The sequence below is a fragment of the Sciurus carolinensis genome, chromosome 1 (assembly GCF_902686445.1).
Source record: "Sciurus carolinensis chromosome 1, mSciCar1.2, whole genome shotgun sequence".
Lineage (NCBI taxonomy): Eukaryota > Metazoa > Chordata > Mammalia > Rodentia > Sciuridae > Sciurus > Sciurus carolinensis.
In genome coordinates this window covers 197,549,526-197,577,238 of record NC_062213.1, presented here as the reverse complement: position 1 = coordinate 197,577,238, position 27,713 = coordinate 197,549,526, and the positions used below count along the sequence as shown (strand labels likewise).

The following is a 27,713-nucleotide window of genomic DNA, read 5'->3' as shown; positions in this document are numbered from 1 at the left end:
TTAATAAAGTAGAATAATATTTATTTCTTAGAACTTTTATTAAACATGCTGTATTCATGGAAAATCAAGACCTTTGAAGGAATTCAAATTAGATGCAAGCCCGGTTCGGCTCTGAGCTGCTCAGAAGCCAAGCTCAGCAGGAGGGCTAGGCCACGGCCCTCTTCTCCTTATACGTGGCCATCATCTTCTTGATTTCGGCAATAGCTTTGCCGGGATTCAGACCCTGAAAAAGGAGCAGGGGAAGGACAATCAGTACTCAAAGTCAGTGAGGGTGATGGGAGGACCCTGGAGACCTGGCCAACTCAGTGTCCATGAAGGCCAGCCCCCGAGTCCCAACAGCCCAAGCTCTGGGTTAAGCTCTTCTGTGTCCCCTGCTCCTGTCATGCTAAAGTCCTCCTGGGAGGCTCACTCCAGCTCACTGCCGCAGACACACCCAGGGCACGCCACGTTCACCAACAGCTCAAAGACACCGGGGCAGTGTCCCTCCTTAGACCACAGGCCAGTGTCAATATTAGCCAGACAACTCTTCAGGTCATTTCCATTGTTAGTAAATCGGCAGCAGCAGTCGCGAGCACATGACGTATGTGGAACAAATGACCATTAACCCTGCACACACACCACTGAGTCCACTGGCCAACACTGTACCAGTGTCCACTTTATGCCTGGAACACAGCCCTGGCTGCCCGGCCGCTGCGACTTGTTAGCATGGACGTGCTTCTTTCTCCTCCTCTCCCTGCGCCTCCCTGACCTCACCCTCCCTAATCTCAGGGAACAGGGTCACCTTTCTCCCCCTCCTGGGCAGTTATCTATCTTGAGCCCACCAGGAACCAGGTACCCAGCCTCTGGGGAGGCACCTGATCTCAGAAATGCCCGTCTCCCAGGTTGACAGGTGGACTGCAGCGCAACAGAGAGCACGTGGAACGCAGCCTCGAGTCGCCCCCAACAGCCCCGTTCCTGCTGGTGGGCAGAACCGCTGCCTCTGGGGCAGGAGGCCCCGGGCTCCTCCTCTGCTAGCAAAGCAATAAACCTTCTTTTTCCTTTTTTGCAAAGCCATGTCCTTGTTACTGGATTGGCGTTGGGGACAAGGACCAAGCTTTTGGCAACACTACCACGGTCCGGCCTGAAGTGCGGCCCTGAAGCTGTTACCCTGAGTCCTATAGGAGGCACGACCCCGCCTTCCCATGTTATTTATTTATTTTCTTGGTACTAGGGATTAAACCCAGGGGCGTTTTACCATTGAGTTACACTCCCAGCCTTTTTAAATTTTCTGAGATGGGCCTTGCTAAATTGCTGAGGCTAGCCTCAAACTTGTGACCCTCTTGCCTCAGCCTCCTGAGTTGCTGGGGTGGCAGGCTGTGCCACTGGGCCTGGGGGCCCTCTCATTTTAGGTTAACTCTAAGCTTGAAATTAAAATGTCATGAAAAGAAAAAAAGAAAAGGAGAGAGAGAAAAGGAACTCTTAAGAGAAAAGGAAGACACTCACATAACCTCCAGTATCTCAGCTGAGTGTGACAAGAAAGGAGGTGAAGGACACACCTGCTCTGCGCTTGCCCAGAGGTCATGGCTCACAGGGCAGAGCCTGGGCTGCTGGGAACACAGTGGTTTCCAGGCAAGAAACAAGGAAATCGCCAGCTGGCCTCACGTGTTCAGGGCAGGCTGTGAGGTCTCTCAGAGCGAGCTGGCCGCCCTGGAGCGTCCCCTGCTGCCTATGGCCTCGCTGTGACCGGCAGTGAAACCGCTCCCCCCGGGGCAGCCGTGCCAGAACCACACGACTCTGCCCTCCCAGCTGACAGGGCCAGGGCTGGCGCCTGACCACAGGGCAGCTCATCCGTAGCTGGCCACCCTGTCCGATGTGGGTGGCACAGAAGGCAAGTCAGGCCATGAGATGCCCTTTCAGAAACACTGAGGACAGGCAGTGGCTGAGGCTGAGGTGTGTGAGGCGGAGTCCAGGAGCCCAGGCGGGGAAGCCGAGGCAGCAGCCAGAGTGTGCAGGAGCGGTGAGGCCAGCGCTAAGAGCAGAGGGAGGCCGGCGGGGGGGGGGGGGGGGGGGTACCACTTCCACCCTGGCTCCCGTAGGCCAGGCTGTTTCTGCGTGTGGACCCCTGCAGCACTCTCGGGCTCCCCAGGGCCTGGTGTCCTACCCCGTAAAGCTACTCCTAAAGTGCCCGAGGAGCCCGTGGGAGCAAACCTGCCCCCAAGCTCCCGCGGAGATGACAGGCACACTCTGGAGCCCCTCCACCCAGTGACCAGGTGTGCTCTCCGCCCGCTGCCTGCACATGAGCGAGGCCGCCTACCTTGGGACAGGTCCTTGTGCAGTTCATGATGGTGTGGCAGCGGTACAGGGAGAAGGGGTCCTGCAACCTGGCCAGGCGCTCCTCCGTGAAGTCATCTCTGGAGTCGATCATCCAGCGGTAGGCCTGGGGCGCAGAGAGCAGGAGCCCGCTCGGCCCAGATGCTTCGACTGCGCTCTCTAGTTCCCGCCATCCTTCTAGAAAGGCTCCGGAGTCCCTCACCCTTGGGCTGGTGAGTGGTTCCCTGACCTCCCATCACACTGCAGCTGGTTGATTATATGCTGTTGGGCGTCGTCTCCTCATTTTTTCATGTTGCTCAACAGCTTCCCACCCAGGTTATAATTACTGAGGGTGGGGACTGGGGCACACACTCTTTTAATCTGTCTTCACAGCCACCAACTGTGCTATGTCACTGGATAAACCTGTGATTTAACAGGCCTTTCTAGAGAGATCTGTCCCACTTATTGATTCTTTCAATTCACATATCCACTCCTGCAGCCTGAGATCAGCGAGCGCCTGGAGTGCGAGGACCCGCCCTCGCAAGCCCTGGAGGCTCCGCAGCAGAGCTGCTCATCTCTTTTTTGGGAAGAGGTTTGTCCTCCCGCCCCCACTTCCCTGGTTTGAACCCAGGGGTGGCCTAGCACTGAGCTATCTCCCCAGCTCCACTGATCCATCATCTAACCTGACCTATCTTATCTACCTATGAATGATACCGGGGATTTAACCCAGGGGTGCTTTACCAATGAGCTATATCCAGCCCCTTGCTATTTTGAGACAGGGTCTCACTAAATTGCTTAGAGTCTTGCTAATTTGCAGAGGCTGTCTTCAGCCTCTGGAGCTGCTGGGATTACAGGCATGCGCCACCACACCGGGCAAATGAAGTTACCTTTGGAGTTAAGAGTCTGTGAGCCCGGCACAGTGATGCCCACCTGTAATCCCAGTGACTCGGGAGGCTAAGGCAGGAGGACTGCAAATTCAAGGCCAGAGGTGTCTCAACATGCTCATAAAACGGGCAGTGGGTGTGGCTCCAATACTAAAAGCCAGGAGGGGAAGAAATCTGTGAAAAGCACTGACTGGGGCTGCGGAGATGGCTCAGTCGGTAGAGTGCTTGCCTTGTAAGCATAAGGCCCTGGGTTCGATCCCCAGCACCCAAAAAAAAAAAAAAAAAAAAAAAAAAGCACCAAATTTTTGGGAACAAAGACAGCTACTTTCTTTGGAAGGCTGTGTGTATGCTAACAGGCAGTGATGACAAACGACCCCGCCTTCTCTCTAAGCAGCCCGACCTGGACATGGTTTCTGCCCACACAGCTGGGCAGCTGCTCCTCAACTGCTTCTCCACCACGCGCACGTCACTAGCCCTGTGAGTAGGAGGGCAGAGTGTGGGCACAGCAGCTGCCCAGGGAACCTGGTTCAGCCTGCAAGGCTGGGCACCAGGAGGTGTGGCCCCAGATCGCCTGGTGGCCCTCAACACTGCAACAGAGGCATGTTGGTGTGAGGCTCAGCGAAGTCAATCACCCGTGTGCTGACTGCCCACGGACACCATCTCTCCCTCGGAATGGTGGCCTCGCAACACTCCACTGTCCTCTTGGTGCCCGGAAGTCCAGCCCCCATCTCTCCTGAGGCGGGGAGGAGCAGCTCACCTGCATGAGGACTGCGGGCCCCAGGTACTTGTCTCCGTTCCACCAGTAGCTGGGGCAGCTGGTGCTGCAGCAGGCACAGAGGATGCACTCGTACAGCCCGTCCTGCGACGGAAGAAAGGGCGGTCAGGGCCTGGGGAGTGGGCGCTGTGTGCAGCCATCAAGTGTGCCGTGGGGTCAGTGCACAAGGTGCCCACGCCTGTATCAATGTTCTGGCAAAACCTGAGGAGTGTCTGCAGAGATTTATCTGTAACAAAAGGCCTGTAACTGAACAAAAACACCGGTCTGCCAAGCCCAGGGGTCTCAGGCCTGAGCCTACTGCACTGAGCCCTTGATACGCATCGATCCTGCACTTACCTAAGAAAGAAATCAGAAAGGCCCCAGTACACTCACCACCCATATGAGGTTAAGAGGGCAGAGGTCAAAGAGTGCCCTGGCTTCTGCCCTTGGCCCGGCAGAGACCACAGGGGTCTGCAGAAGCACCAACACCACCCTCAGTTCCAGCCAACCCTGACCCGGCACCCTGTGCTTTCCTGGGGGCCCGGCTGAGAGCACAGCATGCCCAGGTGGGGACTGCAGACTCCCCTTCACAGGTGAGACCCAGGCTCAGGGAGGCAGGCAGGGCCCGTGACCAGGCACTCACAGGGCCAGGGCACAACAGGGCTATCTCTGGCATCCCCTCTCTCCACCTGCCACAGACTCAAGCTGCCTGAGCAATTCTAAGAAGCCACTTGCTGATTTTGGAAACAAAAATAGATCGAAAGCAGCAAAACCAGAGGGACGCACTGACACCTGAAGAGAGAGCTGACAGGAGAGGAGACCAACGTCCTGCCTGAACCACTCTACGCCTGCCCAGACGGTGCCCAGTGCAGGCTGGTCCCTGGCTCTGGGAGGCACGAGGTCAGGGAGGCCAGGCTAGAGCCGAGCTGCAGTCAGACTTCAACCCACTCACACCAAACTCCACAAACGGAACGTGGGGCGGACTGTGAAGGGTACGATGTTCACCTCGCCTGAGTGTGAAGCATCCTAACACACTGGTTTCTTCTGAAAAAGACAAATGTCTGGCCACATGGCAACAACCTACCCCTCTAGGTAGGGCATGGGCCATTTGGCCCTGAGAGCAGGGTTTCCAACACTTGGGCCAGATGCTGTTAAAGTTCCTTTCCAGAATATGCTAAATGGTCTGCATCTTCTCCTGTTGCTCCCCCAAGCCACAATGGCAGCAAATATCTCTGCAATGAACCCCGAATCAAGACAATTAGTAGGAACCAATGACCAGTTTCTCACGATCTTCTATGGACTGCAGATACTGCTGCTTGCCTTCCTGGGACTCATCCTTCTTCTTCAAATAGGGCTCGATGGATTTGTACTGTGCATAGAAGTTGCTCAAATCCTGAGGTTAGGAGGGGGAGGAAGGAGAAAAGGGTCAGATGACACCATTGCTTCTTATTTTCCCACTTGCCCCACTTCCTGAACATGAACATGTGCGAAGGTCACAAAAGAAGAAATGGTCACTGTCATGGTCTGGCTATCAAGTGTCCCTCCCTTAAAGAGTCACGCTCAAGGCTTGGTCCCTGGCACAGTGATGTTCAGCTGTGGGCTTCTGGGAAGTGACTGGAGCGTGAGAGAGCTGATGGCTCTGCTTCCTGGCCGTGCTAAGTCAAGCGGCTCTGCTCTACCGTGCACTTTTAATGAGGTTCCGCCCACATCAGGTCAAAACTATCCAGCAGGCCAGTCCCAGACTGAAGAGTGAGCCAAAATAAATCTTTCCACCTTTAAATTGTTTTTCTCAGGTATTTGGTCACAGTGACAAAAAGCGAACTAATAGTGTCGCAATGTAAGCACAGTTAGAAAATCTATCCCTCGCCCTTCTGGAAACTGGCCAAGGTCCTTTCTTCCCTGTCTGTCCTTGAGAACAGTCAGCAAAAGACCAGAGATCAAATGGAGGGAGGGGACAGTAAGAGTAAAATTCAAACAACTGTTGCTTTCCCAGCTGGTATTTTCCGCAAATTCTTTGTAGTTATGGCCAAATTCTTCATTTCTGGGATCTATGCCCTGTTATTTCCAAACAATCCTCACCAAATGAGCTGCTGGAGGATTTTCTAGGTATTCATCTTATCTTCTGCCATCGAAATTCTTTAATTAAACTCAAACAGGCCACACTGTGTCAGACCTGGGGGGTTTCCCAATGCTTTTTTTTTTTTTTTTTTTTTTTTTTTGCGGTGCTGGGGATTGAACCCAGGACCTTATGCTTGTGAGGCAAGTGCTCTACCAACTGAGCTATATCCCCAGCCCTTCCCCAGTGCTCTTAGGGACATGTGGCCCTCCTGCCATAACAGAGGACAACAGCCCTCCCCACTAGCTGTACCTGGACTGACTGGAAAGCAGCTACGAAAACTGAAAAACAGCTGCTCTGAACAATCAATCCTACCACTCACATGTGCCCCCCCCCCCGCAAAACACAGGAGAGACGCAGAAACTCACGGGAACGAGGTCCTTGATCACATACATGTGCGGGAGAGGGTAGATCTTTGAGACTTTGTTGAGGTTGGTGTCGATCCTCCGGGTGCAAGCCAGAGTGTTGCCTCCGTTGATGTTCATTGCACAAGAGCCACAGATACCTGAGGGAAAGACCCAGAGGTGTCCTGACCCAGGCCCAGACCCAGGCCCAGGCCAGTTCCTTGCTTCCATGCTGTTGGGAGCAGCACTGACCTGGCAGGCCCGCTGCCTGTTCTCTTTCCTCTCCTTCCTGCCTACAAGGTGGACTTCATGGCCGAAGTTCCAAAAACCATTTTGTGGCAACCTTGAGGTTAGAAGCCACACGCTAAGGATGGTTCTGCAGAAGGTCAGAAGGGGCCCCGGGCACTCCTGGCCCTACGAAGTCCCATGTCAACTTCAGCTCCATGCCGGTCATGCCCCCCTTTTTCTGAAGCCCTGGGTCTTGTGCATGCTAGTCAAATGCTCTACCACTGAGCGACAACCCAGTCCGAGGCAGGTGTCCTGAGGGAAAAACTGGCTGCCTTCTTTTCTTTTTTTTAAGGCTCTGCTATCTGAACTTAAATTCTATCAGATGCAGTACCCAAAGCTAATCAACACTGTCTCGGTCACCTCAAAGCTGAGGCCTGACACAGATCACCAAGAGACAGCTCTTATGCTCGTGCACACAAGCAGCGCAGTGGTGGCTCTGAGCTCTGAACCCCACTTACTGACTGAACACTCACTTTTCAAGGAGAAGCAGAACGAACCAATGTGAAGCTGAAGCAAAGCAAAAGCAAAGAAAAATAAGATGCTGAGCCACGCAGGTGGTGCACGCCTACAATCCCAGCTACTCGGGAGGCTGAGTCAGGAGACAAGTTCAAGGCCAGCCTGGGCAACTTAGCGAGACCCTGTCTCAAAATAAAAAATAAAAAGGTCTGGGGATGTAGCTCAGTGATGGAGGGCCCCTGGGTTCAATCCCAGTACCCCCGCCACACACAAATAACATGCTGATCAAGGACCTGGGCATGCGAATTCTCTTAGCCTGTGACACTGATACTGGCTTTTTCTCTTTGGGGAAGAAAGCTACCTCAGGCCCTTGGAGTACATAACGCGAATCAACCCAGCCTTGGCCATCTCAAGGTTGAGGCCTGGACACAGGTTACAAGAGTCAGCTCTCCCTCTCCTGTCCACACAACGAGCAGCACAGTGGCAGCGAGTGCTGGGAACCACGCTGCTTCACACCAGGCTTTCTGAGCCTGCTGTCTGGATCTGGAAGGCACCCCAAGGTTCACGTGCTGAAGATCTGGTCTCCAGTGAAGCAACGTTCAGGGGTGGGGCTTCGGGGAACTGGCAGGAGCACAGGGGCTCTAGACTCAGACTCTGGGCTTCCTGGCCACCACCATGGCCTTCCACTGTGATGTTGTGCCTTACCACAGGCCCAGAAACAGCGGAGCCAGATGGCAACGCTGAAACCACGAGCCAGAGATCCTTCCCTTCAAGGTGATCTTCTCAAAGATTCCATTACAGCAACGAAGAGCTGACTCATGCACCCAGGGAGCACCAGGGTGCAGCCTGGGGTCTGACGGTCTTGGCTGACTCCTGTGTATCCTTAGAGAAGCCCCTCACCTCCTTGGGCCTCAGTCTCCTCATCTACACGTGGAGGGCAAACAGTGATAGTATCTCTTTATGTCGCCTGAAGTGCACAGACAGCAGGCTCACAGCCCGGTGCACGGCCATCAGGGCCAGTCTTCACGACACTCTGTGATTCTGAACCCTTTTAGTTCTCTTTTAAGTCATTTCAAGTTTTACTTAATCATATTCAAAACAAAAACCTTGGTATGCCTATCATGCCGTCACTAGTGATTCTATTTTTCTAAAGTAGGAAATGCTGGTCTTCACAAGGTGACACCAGCGTACAAGCCACCATACCACAGGGGACGCTGTTCCAACAACTGGGGCGTGCCCACCGTGCACACCTAACAGTGGCAGCCAAGAGGACACGCATCACCCTGGGAGACAGGCCCAGGTGTGCACAGGTGTCAGCTGGAAGCCCACCGCTCCCTGAGCAGCGAGCTCAGCAGTGCACGTCCTCCCTCGCCCCTGAGCGAGCAGCTAACAGACCACTGATACAGCAACTGTGAGGCAGGATGTTCCTGAAGGGAAGCGAACTCGGGCACTGGAATGGCACCATGGTCCAAATTTCAATACAGCTACATGAAAAAAGGAGGGTCATGCAGTAAGGTCATCTGCGGAGTGGCACACTGGTCTCCAGGAAGTCTCCACTGCTTCACGCCGTGGACCCAAGTCTCTTGGGACAGCCAGAACACAGATGTTGGGGCCTATCGGGAATTAAATGCTTACCTTCTCTGCATGACCTTCGGAAGGTCAAGGTGGAATCGATTTCATTCTTAATCTTGATTAAAGCATCCAATACCATGGGACCACACCTGACAACAGAAAAAAACTCAGTGGTACTTATGAAGTTCAAAACTCCCTGCCTGGTCATAACATGATCTGAGATACCTGGATATGTTTATCATCCATTTGGCCTTCTCAGATCAGTCAAAATATTTTTCTACAGCCAGGTGTGGTGGTGCACGCCTGTAATCCCACAGGCTCAGGAGGCTGAGGCAGGAAGATTGCAAGTTCAAAGCCAGACTCAGCAATAGCAAGGCACTAATAAGCAACTCAGTGAGACCCTGTCTCTAAATAAAATACAAAATAGGGCTGGGGAGGTGGCTCAGTGGTGGAGTACCCCTGAGTTTAATCCTTGGTACCTCCCCCTCCAAATTTTTATTCTACAATTTTATCTTTCATATTCTTACAAAATTTTTTTTTCTTATGGGGGGGGGGGCAGGAATGAATCCACAGGTGCTCTACCACTGAGCTATATCCCAGGCTCTTTTTGTTTATTGAGACAGGTTCTTGCTAGGTTGCCCAGGTTGGCCTTGAACTTGTGATCCTCCTGCCTCAGCAGTCCAAGGAGCTGGGATAATAGGCAAGTGCCACTGCTCCCAGCCTTCTGCCTTCTTTTAAGGAAATATTTTTAGAAATGAATTTTAATTTACATGTTGGCTTTTTAGTTCTATCTCTTTGCATGTTTGAAAATGGTTACTCTAAGAATTATACTTCCTTTTCAGTCTATTTGTAATATTGTATCACTTCATATAATCTTAAGAATGCTTCTACTTTACAGGTTGAATTTACTTCCTCTTCCCACCCCTTACACTATGGTCACACGCATTATGTCTGTTATATATTATACAGTGTTAGAATTTTTAGTCACTATCAATTTTAATAAAATCGATTTATGTTTATCCATATATTTATTACATTTGGTGCTCTTCATACCGTGAGTTTCTACCGGAATTATTTTCTTCGAATAAATCTCCTCTTATGTTTTAAGGAGGGCAGGTCTTCTGGTTCTAAAATCTTTTTTTTGTTCATTTAAAAATGTCTTCACTCTGTTTTCATCTTGAAGGATCTTTGTGTGGACTGTAAACTTCGGGCTGTTTTCTCTTGGCACCTCGGAGACGCCATGTTGCTGTCTGCCGGCTTCTAGAGCTGGTGATGAGAAGTCAGCAGCTGCCCACCTTATTTCCCTGACTGTCATGTGCTGTTGTCTCTGGTTCTTTCAAGATCTTCTCTTAGTTTTTGGTCTTCAGCAACTTCAACTATCACGTATCTGGTGTAGTTTTCCTTCCTATTTATCCTATTTGGAGTCCACTAAGCTTCTTAATATATACATCGAGTCTTCTGTGAACTTGGGAAGTTCTTGGTCATTGGTTCTTTGGTCACCACGCCATTTTCTGTTCTTCTGGTTAGATGTGTGGGACTTCTTAATACTGCTCTATAGACCACTGAGGTGCTTTATCTTTTTCAAGTCTTTTTTCCATTTAGGATTGAGCAATTTCTGTTTATTTATTTGCAAGTTCAGTAAATCTCCCTACTGAATTTCCAATTTCTGCTAAGGCCAACCAGTGAATTTTCTACTTCAGGTACTGTATTTTTTTACTTCTGGATTTTTCCATGTGGTCATTTCTCTGCTGAGATTTTCCCCTCTTCTTATTAGCATATTTTTGAATCTAATTATTCAATTCTTGTTTGCTAAGTTTAACAACTGGGTTGCTTCATGGCTAGTCTCCACATGCCATAACCAAGTCCCTAGACTGGGTTGCTTAGGCAACAGAAATTTATTACTCGTGGTTTTAAGGGCTGAAGTCTGATATCAGGGTACTGCCCTGGTCAGTTTCTCACAAGGACCTCTTCCTGGCTTGCAGATGGCCCTTCCTCAGTGTGACTAGAGGGACAGGAAATCTTTCTCTCATGTCTCTTCTTAGGGGGGCACCAATCCTAAGGGCCCCATCCTTACAGCCTCGCGCCCTAAGCACCTCTCAAAGGATTCGTCTCCAAACACCATCATGCTGGGGTGCAGGGCTTCAGTATGAAATTTTGGGAGACAGACACTGGGTCCTTAAGTCTCCAACTGTCTTTTTTGCTCCTCTGTGGTTTTCTTCTTTCTAGGATTTCTTCCCTTTCCAGTTGTGGTAAAGTGTCCTCTGGTTGTCAAGCCAGCGAATCTGTCTTCCATTCTAGTTTCAGTCCTCACACTCGCCACGCCGGCTGGGGCTGCTCTCGGGCAAAGCACGCACCTCACCTAACGCCACTCCATGCTTCCCACCGTCAGCTCCCTGGCACGGTCTGCCCACTGCGGGAACCTTTCCAGTGCCTTGGGGAGTTGTTTCTGCTATTTTGTCCAGTACATAATTGTTATTGGAGTGAGTGTGACGAGAGCTACTATACTATAATTGGAAGTGAACCCGATCATTTTTTTTTTTTTCGAGTTGCAGGCACATGCTATAAGTTTTGATTTGCAATGTTTTTATTTTTAAAGTATCTGGCAATATTTTAAATTTTTTCCTTAATCAAATAGTTACTTAAAAGGGTATGTTTTAAATTCTGAGCAGTTAAATTTTTTAAAATATGAATTCTTAATCTTATTGTATTATGGTCAGAAAACATGGTTTACACAATTTCCATTTCTCTGAATTTTGCTAAGGATTTTTAGTTATTACATATTTGACAAATTTTGTCTACTTAAGAAGAGTGCTATCAATTAATTCTACCTCTTAATAAATACATGTACTGACACACTCAAAAACATCCTTTAGCAGGGTGCGGTGGTGCACGCCTGTAATCCTAGCAACTCAGGAAGCCGAGGCAGGAGGATCCCAAGTTTGAGACCAGCCTTGGCAACTAATCGAGGCCTTAAGCAACTCAGACCCTGACTCAACATAAAAAATAAAAAGGGCTGAGGATGTGGCTCAGTGGTAAATCTTTTGCCACACTCAAGACAAACGCACAGTTTTTCACTAGCATGGCTTCTCTGATGAGCAAGAAAGTCAGCGTTCTGTTAGCTTTTCTTTACGCTTGCTGGGGTTCCTCCCCGGGGGGTTTTCTGGTGTCCAATGAGATGTATATACTGTCTGAAGCTCTGTCGACACCGAAGGCATTTAAAACACGTTATCCTCTGGGGTGAATTTCCTTGCAATCAGGAGGGCAGAGCACTGCTAGAAAGTTCTCCCATAGTCAATATGCCTGTGCAAGGTTTCCAACCATATGAATCCTGTGGGTGATTCAAGTCTGAGCTCAGCCCAGAGGTTTTCTAAACTCCAAGGCATCTGTGGTTTCTTGCTGAACTGGCTGTTCGGGCACCTCTGTGGGTACAGCGTTTCTCACGGTTCCTACTACTGCAGGCTCTCCGTTCCCCTCTGAAGTCGGAGCCTGAGCAAAGCCTGAGACTTGTCTAGGGTTATTCATCTTAACGAGCTCGTTGATGTGTAAATACTTTTTTGGTGGGGGAGGGTTACTGGGGATTGAACCCAGAGGTGCTTTATCACTGAACCACATCCCCGAGTCCTTTTAATTTTTTATTTTGAGACGGGGTTTCACTAAGTCACCAAGGCTAGTCTTGAACTTGTGATCCTCCTGCCTTAGCCTCCCAAGTTGCTGGGATTATAGGTGTGCACCACTGTGCCCAACTGGAAATACATTTTTTATGGTATTAGAACTTGACTGGTCAAGACACTCGTGAGGCTTCTGGCGCAGGGAGGGCTGAACTCAAGAGCCTCCTCACGCACATTAGAGCTACTAGATTTTTCACATGGCTGCGCCCTGGAGAAGCTCTTATCAGAGGCACCGTATTTACAACATCGCTCGAGTTCTCACTTTCTGTCAGGTAACAAAGTCCGCACTAGGAGGAAGCCGCTCTCACATAAGGCCCCACTGTGGCTTCTCTTCTCATACCGAAGTATTCAGAGGTCTGAGCAGGGGCTGGCACCCCTCACGCACGCCAGGCATTTACAGGCGTCTCATCTGGGGGGACTCTGGGGCACAGGAAGGTCTGATCTCTGGCCAAAGCCTTTCTCACAGGCACCACACTCAGGGCTTCTCCTAGTACAAACGCTTTTATGTACAAGGAGGGCTGAACGGTGCTGGGGACATTCCCGCTTACTACACTTGCACGGTCCAGACCCTTCATGGTTTCGTACCGTGCGAGTGCTTCAGTGCCTTGGAGGGCAGGACCTAGCCTAAAGCACTTCTCACACTCGCTGCATAGATACAGGTTCTCCCGTTTTTTTTTGAGTGGGGGTACTGGGGATTGAACTCAGGGGCACTCAACCACTGAGCCACATCCCCAGCCCTATTTTGTGTTTTATTTAGAGGTGGGATCTCACTGAGTTGCTTAGGGCCTCGATAAGTTGCTGAGGCTGGCTTTGAACTTGAGATCCTCCTGCTTCAGCCTCCCAAGCTGTTACTACAAGGGTGGCCACCGCACCCGGCTGATACAGGTTCTCTCTGCATGACTTCACTAGTGTACAAGGAGAATAGAGCTCTGACCAACATTCTTGCCACAAGTGTCACACGCACAGAGGTCCTCTCACACCTGCTGCACTTACAAGGCTTCTTGTATTGCGGGTCCTCTGGTGGGAACCAGTGCTAGTGTCCTCCCAGGGTGGGCCTCTCACATGTAAGAGCTGTGTTTTCTCAGAAGTTTCACGTTCAGGCACTGGCACATCTGATTATTTATCTAAGCAGTGTGATGCACATGAATAGAAATATTTTCATTCTTTGTGGGCATCCTTGGAGGTATTTTCCTTCCATCTCTCTTCTGAAGTGTAGGTTTTCGATGGCTCTCTCCTGTGGAATTTTCCACTGGTCTTCGTGCCCCATTGTTGCTTCGTAAGACATCTTGGTGATAAGCGCTCGGAAAGTCCACCTGCTTCATCCTCCAGTCTCAGGCAGCTCACCTCTGCAAATTCCCAGCATCACACACGTGCATTCCTTACTTGGCATTTTTGAACCACAAGAAAGCCCCACGTGTGGCTTCCAGTCTATTCGCAACACTCAGTTCTTCCCTCTCCTGCCTGGTGCTGTCCCTGGGCCTTGGAGGGCACTTCCTTCAAGTTCGCTGCAGCCCCAGACTCCACAGTGGGACCCAGGGGCCACCTTCCCCACTTCCAGAAAGAAGGAGAAGAGCCTGGGAGGCTGTGCAGGGCCGAGGCCACTCCTGCTGCACTGTTCCTCGAGGGCCCCACCTTCGTTTAATACTTTATTTTTTAATTTTTAGAAATGAAAACCTAATTTTACTTTAGACACTTCAATTTTATTGAACTGGTACAATCAGCATACATACCATTTCTATTCAAATAAGGGAAAAAAAAAATTAAAAATCTCCCAAATAAGTACAAGATAAACAGAGAATATTAAACATACAAAAAGAATACCAGCTGGGTGTTGTGGCCCTTACCTGTAACCCTGGTAACTCAGGAGGCTGAGGCTGGAGGATAGCAAAGTCAAAGTGCCAAAAACCAAACCAAACCAAACAAAATACCCAAAGACAAACCCACACCTCTACTGGTACCCAATTATGACATGTTATTACATCATGTGGTTTTTGTTTTTAGCTACACTATTTTAATTCTTTGTGGGATTCCTAGTTACTTTTTAAAAAATTGGTGTTATAATTCTACATAATAGTGGAATTTGCTGGATACATATTTTTTATTTATTTTTTTAGTTGTAGACTGACACAATCTTTATTTTATTTATTTATTTTTATGTGGTGCTGAGGGTCAAACTCAGTGCCTCACATGTGCTAGACAAGCACTCTACCACTGAGCCACAACAATAGCCCCTCATTTTTTTTTTTTTTCTTTTTTGGGACTTTAAAAAAAAATTGTTCTTTTTAGTTATACATGACGGTAGAAAATATTCTGACACATCATATACACATGGAGTATAACTGTCCATTCTTGAGTTGTACATGAGGTGGAGTTATGCTGGTCATGTATTCATATGTGAACAGAGGAAAGTGACGCCCTATTCACTCTACTGTCCTGGTTACATGTTCATAATGCACACAACAGAACCATATAATTCGGTCAGTTGTGTCCTCTAGTACATTTCCTTTTCCTCCCCTCCTTCTTCTGGTCTAGTGGTCTCTTTCTGTTTTCATGAGACCTGCCCCCTTCCTCTTTTTTTCTCTTGTTTCCACATATGAGAGAAACACACAACCCTTGACTTTCTGAGTTTGGCTTATTTTGTTTAACATAATGTTTTCGAGTTTCAACCATTTTCCTGCAAATAACAGAAGAATTTCATTCTTCTTTATGACTGAATAAAACTCCATTGTGTAAAATACCACGTTTTCTTTATCTGTTTATCTACTGATGAACACCTAGACTAGTTCCATAATGTGACTACTGTAAATTTTAATACCTTGATTTTAGTCTGATGAGACCTACACCAGTCTTTTGATCTATAAAACTGCAAGATAACATATGTGTTTAAAGTCACTGAGTTTGGGGTAGTTTTCTCCAATAGCCACAGAAAAACACAAAAGTCCAGATGGTGTTTTCTGGGTACCAGGGATTGAACCCAAGGGCATTCAATCACTGAACCACATCCCAAGCTCTTTTTAATTTTTATTTTAAGACAGAGCCTTGCTAAGTTGTTTAGGGCCTTGCTAAGTTGCAGAGGCTGGCTTTGAACCTGCAATCCTCTTGCCTCAGCCTCCTGAGCTCTGGGAGCACAGGCCTGCATCTCTGTGCCTAAACCAGATCATTTTCAACGTTCTAATCACACGGATCACCATTCCAGATCTTTCTCATGTTTACTGTCACTACAGAGCACACAAGCCCAGATATATGAATTATAACCAGAACATTTAACATTTTAAAATTGGTAATGTGCTAATTTGAATCCTAGGTAAAAAGTCAATTATATCAGTATTTATAGAAAGTTGTCACACTTTTTTTTTTTTGGGTGCTGGGGATTGAACCCGGGGCCTTGTGCATACAAGGTAAGCACTCTACCAACTGAGCTACATCCCCAGCCTGAAAGCTGTCCCACTTTCATTTGGGGCAAGGAAAGGAATTTTGCAAAGGTTCGTTTTCTTGCTATTTATCTTTCTCTCTCAGGCACCCACCCCCCCACCCCATTCTTGGCTTTTGTTTTTTTTTTTTTTTTTTTTTTTTTTGCAGTGCTGGGACTCAAATCTAGGGCCTCATGCATGCTGGCAAGCGCTGTACCACTGAGCCATAATCTGCAGCCTCCTCATTCTTGTTTTAAAAACAGATGACAGATTCTGGAGGCCCCCAAGGTATGAAAAGCAAGTTCCTGAACCAAATCAAGAGCTCTCTTTTGGGCTGAGGATACAGATCAGAGGTAAAGTGTGTACTTCACACATATAAGATCCTGGGTTTAATCCCTAGTCCTGCCCAAAATAAAAACAGTCCCTTTCCTTCACCAGATACCTAGTGTGCACAGAGATACTCACTTATTCAGATCAACTTCATAAGTCTGCATGCGAGGTTTATCTCCGGTCTTGTCTGGGTCCCATCGGTAGATGGCAAATTTCTTGATTCGAGGAGCTGCGGCTGCAGCTGTCTGGGCCCCTCGGCAGGCCTCAATTTTAAAATGTTTACAAAAAGGGGGGGAAAAGCAAGATAATTCTATTTAGCTGGCATAATAAACTTACAATACTGCATCTAAATCCACATATCATACACAGCCTTCCTGAGAAGGGCACTGTCATCCAGTATCTGAGCACCTCTGATGTGCCAGGCACCGTACTAGGGGCTGGTGACAGAGCACTTATTAAAACAGAGAAGACCACTGGGCGCAGTGATGCACAACTGTGATCCCAGCTACTTGGGAGACAGAGGCAGGAGGGTTACAAGTTCCAGGCCAGCTTGGGAAACTCAGCAAGATCCTATATCAAAATAAAACAAATTTTTTTTGGTAACCGAATAGCAAGCATTTTTTTTATACCTTTATGTTTTTATTATTTTTATGTGGTGCTGAGGATCAAACCCAGGGCCTCGCGCATGCTAGGCAAGCGCACTACCACTGAGCCACGACCCCAGTCCTCAAACTAAAGTTTTTAACAAAAGGACTGGGGATGTAACCAAGGCAGAATGCTCCTGGGTTCAATTCCTAGTACTCCTAACTAACAAACAAAAACTAAACATACAAACAAGTGGGGTGAACAATATAAAATGAAAGATTCATGGTAAAGTGTAAAGTGTGATCCTGGTGGGAAGGTACAGGGAGCACTGAATACCACAGGACTCACACCAGGGTAACGGGTCAGAAAAGCTAATCACGTGATGTTCAGGCAGAGATGGGATTAGGAGGAAAGGAGCCCTGGCTAGGGGAGCAGCACCTGAAGGCCCATAGTGGGGAGCCTGGTGCAGGTGTGAGGAGCAGAAGGCAGGTGGCCTGAGGAGGGACAGGGAGTGGCAGATGTGAGGAAGTAAAGAATTTTTTTTTGGTGCCACAGATTGAACCAGGGCACCTAACCACTGAGCCACATCTCCAGCCCTTTTTATTTTGAGACAGGGTCTTGCTAAGTTGCTGAGGCTGACTTTGAACTTGCAATCCTCCTGTCTTAGCGTCCCCAGACACTGGGATCACAGGTGCTGGTGCCACTGTGCCTGGCTGTAAGTCGAGTTTTCCTTTTATCCTAAGAGCAACAAGAAGCCAGCAAGACTTTTTAATCAAGGCAGTGAAACATCAATTTTTTTAAAAAATAAAGATATTACTGGTTGCAAAAGCAGAATTTGTCAAGACTAGATCTGGAGAAGCTAGTGAGAAAGCTACTGTAGTTATCAAGGCAAGATGCTGGTGTTTTAAAACTAGGGCAGAAAGCAAGGTGAACACAAGGTAAGTCAGGGCACTCTCTGATGAGTCTAGCACTCCTCCCCGGAACCGGCGCTCGGCCGTAGGTTTCACACAGTAGGCCAGGCTGCTGGAGCCACCTCAGGGGAGGCTGCTAAGTGGGTGGGCCTCTGACTCCCTGCCCTCCTTCGACTCCAATGGCTTCCCAGTAGAACAGGTTTGCAGAAAAGGTGCCTTCCACCACTGAGGACACAGGAAGAAGGCACCTTCCATGAACCAGGGAGCTGGCCTTCACCAGACAGGAACCTGCAGGGCCTGACCTTAGACTTCCTAGCCTCTGGAACTACGACCAATAAATTCCTGCTGTTCATAAGCCAAAAAAGCCAAAAGCCAAAACCGAAACCAAAACCAAAACAACAAAAGCTCCTCCAAAACCAAAAAACAAAAAGGGTGCTGTTGGGCTGGGGGTGTAGAGCTCAGTGGTAGAGCCTTGCCTAGTGTATACAAGGCCCCGGGTTCCATCCCCAGCACTGCAAAATAAAACAAAATACTTAAATTCATCCTCGTGTTAAAAGTCACTAATTATTATTGTAGACGGTGCACTAGATCATTTATATAAATTATTCTACTGAAACCTTTTTCTTTCTTTTGTGATGGGGCTTCCCTATGTTGCCCAGGCTGACCTGGACCTGTGACCCTCCTACCTGTCTAAGAAGCTGGGTGTGCAGGTGCACCACCACACCTAGTCCAATCCTTTGTTTCCCTTCAGTACTGGGCAACGAACCCAGGGCCTTGTGCATGCTAAATAAGCACTCTACCACTGAGCTACATCCCCAGCCTCTTTTATTTCTGAGTTGACCAGACTGGCCTTGAACTTGAGATCCTCCTGTCTCAATCTCCTGGGCAGCTGGGATTACAAGAGCACATCACCATGCCTGGCTTTGTTTCGTTTGTTTTGAATTTCCACAATCCAACAGTGCCGGGGACTCGAACCTGGTTCTCCAGCTTGAGAGGCAAGCACTCTACGTGATGGGCTATATCGCCAGCACACCATGCCTGGCTTTGAATCCTCATTTCATTTCTCTCTCTCTCTCTTTTGTACTGGGGATTGAGCTCAGAAGTGCTTTACCACTGAGCCACATCCCCACTCCATTTTATCCTGAGTCAGGATCTCACTAAGTTACTCAGGTTACTTGCTAAGTTGCTGAGGCTGGCCTTGAATTTGTGATCCTCCTACCTCAGCCTCCTGAATTGCTGGGATTACAGGTGGGTGCCACCATCCCCGCTTGAATCTTCATTTTAAAGATGAAGCAAATGAAGTGATCAAGTGATGGGACCCGATGATAGAGCTGGTGAGCGAGGAGCGTGACTCTACAGGCCATGTTTCCACACACTGCACTACCCTGTTTACTGAAGATAAAGAAGTCCTCTTCTTGGCACTGTCCTCTCTTTATGTCCTAAACTCCTAGAGGGAATTGAACCACTTACATTTTACATCTCTCATCATACCCATCAGACCTTATCTAGGTCTTTGCATACAGCACTTCAATCCATGGTTAGGAAGACTGAAGAAAAGAGCAAAAGCTGAGCATTAGATAGTCAAAAAATGTGGGTAATGTAAATGTATCTTATTTAAATGCACAGGTTGCTGAAAAATGCAACCTGAATATAGCTGGCAAATGAGAGAACACACCCCTCTCCTACGGAAGGCAGCTCAGCGGCTAAGCTGCCCCCAGTCTACAGCCCTTGAAGCTCTCCCATTTAAGCAGGTAAAACAAGGCAGAGGCCACATTATGTTTTGCTGAGTTTCTGCTATGGGATGGGGAGGGGAGGATCTTGTCAATCCCGAGCAATTATAAACTGAATCCTCAATTTGTCTATAAAAAAAAATGCAGACTATACTTCAGGCCAGCTAATTCTTTCATAAAGTAGAAATTCCAAAGGTTAACTACAAAAAATAAAATGATATTTGCTACTTGCTGGTGAAAAGTGCCTCCAATTAACTAAAGTTAATTTGAGAACATGACTTTTAGCTTTCAGTATGAAAGAAGAAAAAGTATGAAGAAAAGTGAAGATGAAAGCAAGGTTTCACCTTATCACCAAACTAGTTACCTCATTAACAAAAGGAAAGTTGTTTCTAGAAAGGTACCTTTTTCACTAGGAATCCCATTTAACAAGATATGAACATTTGACTAATGCCGCCTTGTGGTATTTAAGAGGAAGTAAAAAGAGGAAAGATAACTGAAAACACTAGCTCCAGCCAACTTTTCTTCGCCTTGTGGTACTGAGGACTGAACCAGGACCTCACGTATGCTAGGCAAGGTCACTTCCCCGGGCTGCATCCCAAACCACCCAGCCAACTCTGACTCACTAATTGCCGCTACCTTTTTGCTTTGTTTAGATTTACTAAGGCATAATTCATTCCTATAAAATTCACCAATTTTGAGTATATAATTTAATGGGTTTTGACAAAGTAATATAACTACCAAATTGCAGGGTGTGGTGATGCACACCTGTAATCCCAGTGACACAGGAGGCTGAGGCAGGAGGATCACAAGTTCAAAGCCAACCTCAGGATCTCTGCAGCTGGGGCAGCGTGACCCTGCATCTGGACATGGCTTTCTCCCAAGGATCCCTATTGGGCCCTGCTGCAAGTTGGCAGCACAGCTGGGTGGCAGTTGGTTACAACCCAGGACCTGGTTAGGGTCCCCAGACTCCTGGGGCCTCCCTGTCTTGCAGCAGGCCTGAGGCAAGGTGTGCGGAAACGAGTATCAGCCAAACAACATCAAAACCAAGCACAAGCACGGCTGGATCCACCGCCTGAGCACTAGGTCACCCTTCGTGGATGCTCAAGGGCCACAGGTCTCTGAGCCACTGAGGAGCGTGACGCTGATGGCAAGACCCCTGTTCAAGGCATTTCCCTTGCCTCAGACCTCACCTTGCACCTTTGTGGGGAGCTGGGGAGCACATAAAACTCAGGTGTAAATGCTCCCCAAATCGTGGGGTTGGCTTAGGGAAAGTAGTTTGGGTGGGACTGGAAGTCGGGGCGCGGTAGTCAGACTTGGCCATGTCTCTTTTTATGCTTTTGAATTACGCAGAATTTAGAACATTTGGTATAGTACACAGAATAGAGTAAGGAACCACCCATCCCCAGTACAAAGCTCGGGCCACCAACGACCCACAACTGTCCTGCCCCTCCTGTGTTACTTTGAAGCAGATCTCAGGCATCAGGTTATTTTTTCTATGTATATTTCAGATGTATCACTCCAGGATGATGGCTCTTTAAAATGTAATTACAAATCTATAACCCCCAAATTACCAGTAACTTCTATGTCATTAAATGTTTAACTAAAAAAAAAAAAAAAAAGCCAGACTCAGCAACTTAGTGAGGCCCTAGATAACTTAGGGACACCCTGTCTCAAAATAAAAAATAAAAAGGGCTGGGAATGGGGCTCAGTGACTAAGCACCCCTGCATTCAATCCCTGGTACCATAAATAAATAAATAAACACACACACACACACACACACACACAAACACACACATTTTTAAAGCACTGGGATGTGGCTCAGTACAGCACTTGCCTAACATGTAGGAGGCCCTGATTTGATCCTCAGTACCACAAAATCCCCTACTAGGGATTGAACCTGGGGCCTCCCACGTCAGGATGTCAGTCAGTAACGTGCTAAGCAGTAGTTGGCTCAGGCATACTTTCACCCGTTTATTTCTTCATTATGTAATTATGAAGTATCTACTATGTTCCAGAGACTATTCTGGTTCTTGGGGATCAAGTACAAAACAGACACACAGTTCAACTTCACAGTTTACACAGCAAATAGAGAAGGGATACACAAATAAAATCTATAGTACATCAGGTAGTGACAAGAGCAACAGAGGCAGAAAACAGGAAGGGGCACGGGGGTCCTGGCTATAATGCTACAACTCTAAATACGGTGGCCAGGAAAGACCTCGCCCAAAAGATGTACCCCAAAAGGTGACAGGTTAGCGAAGACCTGAAGGAAGATGAAGAGGCAAATCAGAGACACCTCTAGGGGATGAGCAAATCAGGCACAATCAGGGGACACTGAGCACAAAGAGCCCAAGGTGGGACAGATTGGAGGAGCACTAGGCCAGTGTAGGGAGAATGGGGTGAGTGATGGGACAGAGACAGACGGGATCGGGCAGTTAACAGGGGTCTGTAGGGATGTCGGCCTGTATCCTGAGTAAGATGAGAAACTATTAGAAGGCTCTGAGCAGAGGAGTGACTATCAGACCTAAATTCTAGAAGGATCATTTTGTCTACTATTTTAAGAATTAACCATAGAGGAGCAAAGATGTAAGAAAGATGAGACAGGAGTTGCAAAACAGCTAGAGATGATGGTGGTCTGGACCAGGTTGGCAGCTGGAGGGTGGTGAGGAGTGATCGGTTTAAGATAGAGCTGACCATTTGTTCACAGAGTGGGGTGAGAAACAGTCTTGGCCTTAAGCAGAAGAATGGAGCTGCCATCAGCTGAGATGTGAGGAGAAAGCAGTCGTGTGGGGTAGGAAGAGGGAGGGAAAGTGTCAGGATTTTGATTCAGGGCAAGTGAAGTTTAAGACGTACTATTAGATATACATGGGGAGATTCAAGAGCATTACCAGGTGGTCATTTGGAACTGGAGATCTGGGGCCAGGTCTGGGCTGGAGACTAAATTTGGGAGTTATTGGTAAACACAGGCAGGTTGTATCTATAAAGCCCAAGAAAGGATCTATACAGAAGAGGCCTAAGGGCTGAGCTCTATGTTCAGAGGTTGGGTGATGAAGAGAAATCACCGAAAGGAGACAGAACAGCCATGCTGGGCGTGGAGGTGCAGCCTGTGACCCTAGCTACTTGGTAGGCTAAGGCAGGAGGACAAGAAGTTTGAGGCCAGCCTCAGCGATTTAGTGAGACCCAGTATCCAAAAGAAGGGGAGAGGGTTTTCTCAGCGGCCCTAGGTTCTATCCCCAATGCCACAAGGAAAGAAAGAACAGACAACATACAAAGAAGAAAACCCAGAGATGGGAGCCAGGTGCAAAATGTCTTGAGGAGGTGGGAAGGACAGTGACAAATGCTTCAGGTAAAGCATGAGACTCAAGAGCTGACTGCTGGATTAGCATGGGGAGAGGCACTGGTGACCCAGACACAGGAATTTCAGTGAGGCCATGCTACTACTGATTTGAGAAAAAAACAGGAGGAGATGAATCTTGGACAGTGAGTCTAAACATCTCTTTTGTGAAATTCTCTGCAGGCCTCTCTTTTCCACAGAGGCTACAGTTTGATGGTAGAAAAAGGGCCTGGAATCCACATAGTTGAGTTTGAATTCTGGTTCCAACAGTTGCTCCAGGCTGGTAGCTGGAGATTCACACACACACACACACACAGAAAAATCACAGCATGCTTTGGTGCTGAGGCTGATGTTCTGACAGAGGACTAACCACATGGAGGAGTGGGGAGAATACCTGGAGGGGGACCTCTTAATAAGTGAGAAAGGACGGGATCCTGGTAGGTGTGAAGGGCTGGCCAGAGGAGTGCTGCTAGTTCTCTGACAAGGACAGGAAGAAAAGGGAGTATGTGGCCAGAGGCAGGGAAGTGGGCCAGAGTGTGAGGCTGTTATCTTTACAGCAATTCATACTACATATCCATGATGGGAGAGGACTCTGAAACCATTTCTACCTTCATCTGCAAGACCAGTGACTATTCAAGGCAGAAAGTATATTTCTAGGGAATCTTGGGTGAGATTAACTTCACAGTTTACAATTTAAGCAAGGTAATCAACAACTGGACTGAAGTGAACTGTGGGGAAGGATCAACTCTGGAGCATACTGAAGGTTGGGTGCTGTTCTTCTAGGAGAGCTTCCTCAGGGAGCAGGCCTGGAGAGGCGGACAGACAGATGGTGATGGAAGCAGAAGAGCAAGGCTGGGAAATGGGGAGGAGGAAGGCAAGGAGGTCTGAATGAAGATCAGCTTGCGTAAAACACACGTGCAGGTTTGTTTCTGAAATGTGAGTGGCATTGGCTCAATCTAAGCTCTACCACCTGCTAGCTGTGTGTTCTTCAGCACATTAGCCTCTCTGATTCTACCTCCTCCCTTGTAAACAGGAGGGTAGTATTAATATCTAGCCCATAAAATAAGTGGAGGGTCAAGCTCCCAGCACAGCCTAGAAAATAATTTCTGCTTTTCAATATTGACATTTTCAGTCTTTATATTATTCTGACTGGCAGCTAAGTATCCTTCGCCTCGCCTGTCCTAGGAGCAATGAGATGCATTGATGGTTCTTGCCCTACAGAAGTTCATAGTCTAGATGAAGAAATAAGGTAACACAAACAATAGTTAATATATTACAGTTAAACACAGGCAGAGCTGTGGTTCAGCAGTACAACTATGTATAAATGAGATTCAGACCTAAACCTATGACCCACAGAAACATATCAAGCTCATTAATGGATTCTCTTGAGGCGACTTTTGTAGGTGTAAATGTGCACTTCCACAAGGGGAGCGACCTATTCTATTTCTGTTGCTTCAGGAGGCAGTGCAAGGGTGACAACTGAACCACAATGCTGACCTATGAAACCAGCCTTTTCTACAGTTCCTGGGTGGAAAAGGAGTCTGAGCTTTAGAACTCACTCTCATTGGCAGGGACCTCAGAACTTAATTGCCTCCTCAGCAACTATAAAAGGAACACAGTAAGCAAGGTCATTGTCAATCATCAATTTAAGGCTCAAAGACATAGGCCTGAGGCTCTCGTAGGCATTCTCTTTTCATAACCCTTCTTTTCAGGAAGAGAAGTGACAAGTGAATGACTTGCCCAAGTTCACACTGCAAGGCAATATGAACTACCTTCCACAGCCACAGCAGGTACTTGAGAGTCTCCCATACATGCAAGAGGGGAAAAGGAACTATTATTTCTTGTACACTATGAGCTATAATGTATGCTAAGGAGTTTTTCAGATATTATGTTAACCAACTGGCCTGGATTTACCAGTTCTCGCCTGTCATATTTCCAGCAAATAAAACAGGCCTCAGTTTTCAAATCTCTAAAGAGGAATTAAGAGCTCTTGTTGCACAACCTTTTTTTTTTTTTTTTGGTAGTACTAGGGATTGGACCCAGGGGTGCTTTGCTAGTGAGCTACATCTCCAGCCCTTTTTATTTTTATTTTGAGACAGGGTCTAAGTTGCCCAGGCTGGCCTGGAACCTGAGATCCTCTAGCCTCAGCCTCCTGGGTTGTTGGGATTACACGTGTGCCACCATACCTCACCTTAAAGACTGTAAAGGTGGTAATGAGGTGCTGAGGAGCCCAGAAGAGGATGCAGACTTGAAAGGGATTTGTGAATCCTTAGTTCCCTATGTGATATGTAGTGGCGATTTCCCTTCCCCTTCCAAACGTCCCCAAGTTCCCATTTAGAATGCAGATCAGAGATGTGCAGTTCCATGACGATACAAGGGGTGTGGGAAAACCTATCCCTGCACACGTAAACGAGAACATCACCAAGCTCTTCACCTACCGTTATCTCAAGCCAACTCTACGAGGTCGGTACTATTATGCGCCCTTTGCAGGAGAATAAATACCTGGGTGACACTGCCTTAAGGCACTCAGTTCATGAAAGGGGAGGGAACCCAGGCTCTGCCTCCCCTGGCAGGCGCGTGCATTCCCTCCACCATTCACCCGGCCTTTCCCTACCAATCCCGGTCTGGTCTCTCTACCGAGTCCTCAACCTTGTACCCTTGTGCTCTGAAGACCAGAAAACTTCTACCCTGAACTCGCTTTCCAGTTCCCATCCCTGACACTCTGCAGGTCTCTACAGAGACTGTAGTTCGGTGGCAGAAAAAGGGCTTGGAGTCCAAATACTTGAATCTGAATTCGGGCTCCAACAGCTGCTCGCTTGCCATGTGACCTTGAGCGATCCAAGTCCCTTCTTTGAACTTTTTTTTCTTCCTCAGCTCTAAAAAGTCGACTCCGCCCTGTCTCCGCCGTCGGGAGGCGCAGGATAGCGGACAGGGATGCGCCCAGCCAAAATCAAAGCCCGCGCAGGTGGGCGAGGTCCTAGCCCGCCCTGCGGCCTGACCCTTGCCGCCTCCACCTCCCCGCCGCCCCCTCGACTCCCGACAGCCTCGGCAGCTTTCCTGCCCCCCACTCCCGCGAGGCCGGTGCTCACCTGCAGGCACGCTCCGCCGAGGGCTGTGGCCGGGAACCGGCGCCTCAAGGAGACCGCGACCACCGCCGCCATCTTGGTTCCTGACGTCAGCCCCACCCCTTAACCCCGAGGTCGCTCTCCGCCGAAGTCCCGTCGAACACCGCGGCGCGGAGCCGGCGTACCGCCCCCGTGGACCCGCTAGCCGCGCGGGAGCCACCGAGTGGGAGGCGGCTTCGGTTCCCGGCGGGAGGAGGGAAGGCGGAGCAAAGCAAAGCGAGCGTGCGTCGTAGCGGCCAGCACGGCGCATGCTCATTTGGCCCCCGGCGCCTAAGGTGACCTTCCCAGAGCACGGGGGAGGAGTCAGAGGGAGGGCGGCCTGAAAGGGGTGGGGCTTAGACCCAGAAGGGGCGGTGCCATCCAATTTGGAATCTGACCTTGATTAAAATCCTTTCTTCCTGAAAATTTGTTAGACTTGCCATTCACTTCTGACCGGATTTTAGCACTGAGGCTAGAGAACCCCTCAGTCCTGGGCAAATGGGTACAGCTAATGAATGACTACAAAGGTGACTGGCAAAGGTGTCATTCATTCATTCATAAATCTGTATGACGCACCTGCTTTGTGGCCTGCGCCAGGCGCTCTGGGATGCGGCAGTGAGTGAGCAAGCCACTTAACTCAATTCCCTCTCTAATGGTGGAGATGGACAAGTGACAGGACAGTTACAGTACACTGCACTCTGCTCTCTAAAGGAGGGGCGAGCTCGGGGGAGGGCACCCTGTCCTTGGTGGCCAGAACCATTTCTGTCTTGCATCAAACGTGATCCATCCTCTCAATCCCCACAACAATCCTGTGATGGAGGTTTTTTGTTTTGTTTTTAAAATTTCCATTTAGCCTCCGGAGCTGCTTCTTCCAGCGTCCTCCCTGCATCTTCTCAGAGCCGGCCTTACTCGGGACTTGATTACCTGGGGCGGGCATGGCCTCAGTGTTCCGGGTCACTTGGTGTCATCAGGTACCCCAGACATCTGTGTGGGTTGGTGCCTTTCCAGGTCCTGGTGTTTCCCAGGAGTGGTGTCTTTCCCTCTCTGTCCACTTTGTTTAGTTAAGAGAGGGCACCCCCTTAAGGGTCTTTGGTTTCCATGCTCACAGATCATTTAAATGCTACTGGAAAAATTAAGATGGCCTGAAGAATTGGTGGCATATGACTAAATTTTTGGAGTCCAGGGCTGAAACCAGGCTATTCTGCCCACGTGGCCTCGTTAAAGGGGGTGTGCCCTGAGCCATGGACCCCTGGGTCTCACCCTGAGTCTTCCCTCAAGGCTTTGTGACCTTGGACAAGTCCCTCCCCATCTCTCCTTACCTGAATCTTTAGGGTGTTGGGCCATGTGATTTAGAATTCTGTGATTTGGATGGTTGCTTTGGGGTAACTGGTGATGAGGTAGAGGTCATCCTGAGCTTTCTGCAGGACAGACCCAGCACTGGAACAGGCTTCTCCAGTTTGCCCCATGGGGCTGCACTGGCCATCCAAATTGACTGAATGCTGGGAAGACAGTCACCTCCCCGTGCTCCTCCGGAGCTGAAGTGGGATAAGTTTGTGGAGATTTGGTTCTCTTGGCATTTTCAGGGCTTTCTCATCTAAAGGCAGAGGCCACTCCTAGATGAACTGCCCTTTCGCTTTGTGCAAGTCACCTTGGAAAAACGTTCTGGGCCAGCAGAAGTGAGACCTTGATTTATGGAGGGACTCTCCGTGCCAATGGGCCCACGAGCCCTGCGGTCACATCATTCCTCAGCTTCATGGGGATTTGGGGAGCTTAAAGTTATGGAGGACTAATAAATTCCTGGGCGGCTGTACCTCCGTCCTGAACTTTGGAATTCCAGAAAGGCCCAGCTGCCGAAGGACTTAGAGGTTTTCATAGTCTGCTCCTGACTTATCTTCTCAAGGTGTCCTTGGGATGCGACCCCAGGTTTTTGGTTTGTT

The 27,713-nt window shown here is 48.6% G+C and overlaps 1 protein-coding gene across 1 annotated transcript; it reads right to left on the bottom strand.

Annotated features, from left to right (window-relative positions):
- Sdhb (succinate dehydrogenase complex iron sulfur subunit B) lies at positions 1–25,921 on the bottom strand. Its single transcript, XM_047566662.1, has 8 exons — positions 25,762–25,921; positions 16,247–16,374; positions 8,767–8,852; positions 6,412–6,548; positions 5,204–5,320; positions 3,931–4,032; positions 2,294–2,416; positions 1–223 (listed from the first exon to the last, which is right to left on the bottom strand). Exons 1-8 carry the CDS (start codon positions 25,831–25,833, stop codon positions 146–148), a joined length of 843 nt encoding a protein of 280 aa, XP_047422618.1. The 5' UTR covers positions 25,834–25,921; the 3' UTR covers positions 1–145.
- Between the last annotated feature and the right edge of the window lie 1,792 nt (positions 25,922–27,713).

What these genes read in the sequence shown, in the direction of transcription:
- Sdhb (XM_047566662.1), bottom strand. Translation starts at nt 25,833, where the DNA reads ATGGCGGCGGTGGTCGCGGTCTCCTTGAGGCGCCGGTTCCCGGCCACA. An exon ending in CCGAAGGTCATGCAGAGAAG is followed by an intron (nt 6,549 to 8,766) that starts GTAAGCATTTAA and finishes TCTTTCCCTCAG; the next exon opens with GTATCTGTGGCTCTTGTGCA. An exon ending in TAGAAGATCGTGAGAAACTG is followed by an intron (nt 4,033 to 5,203) that starts GTCATTGGTTCC and finishes CTTCCGTCGCAG; the next exon opens with GACGGGCTGTACGAGTGCAT.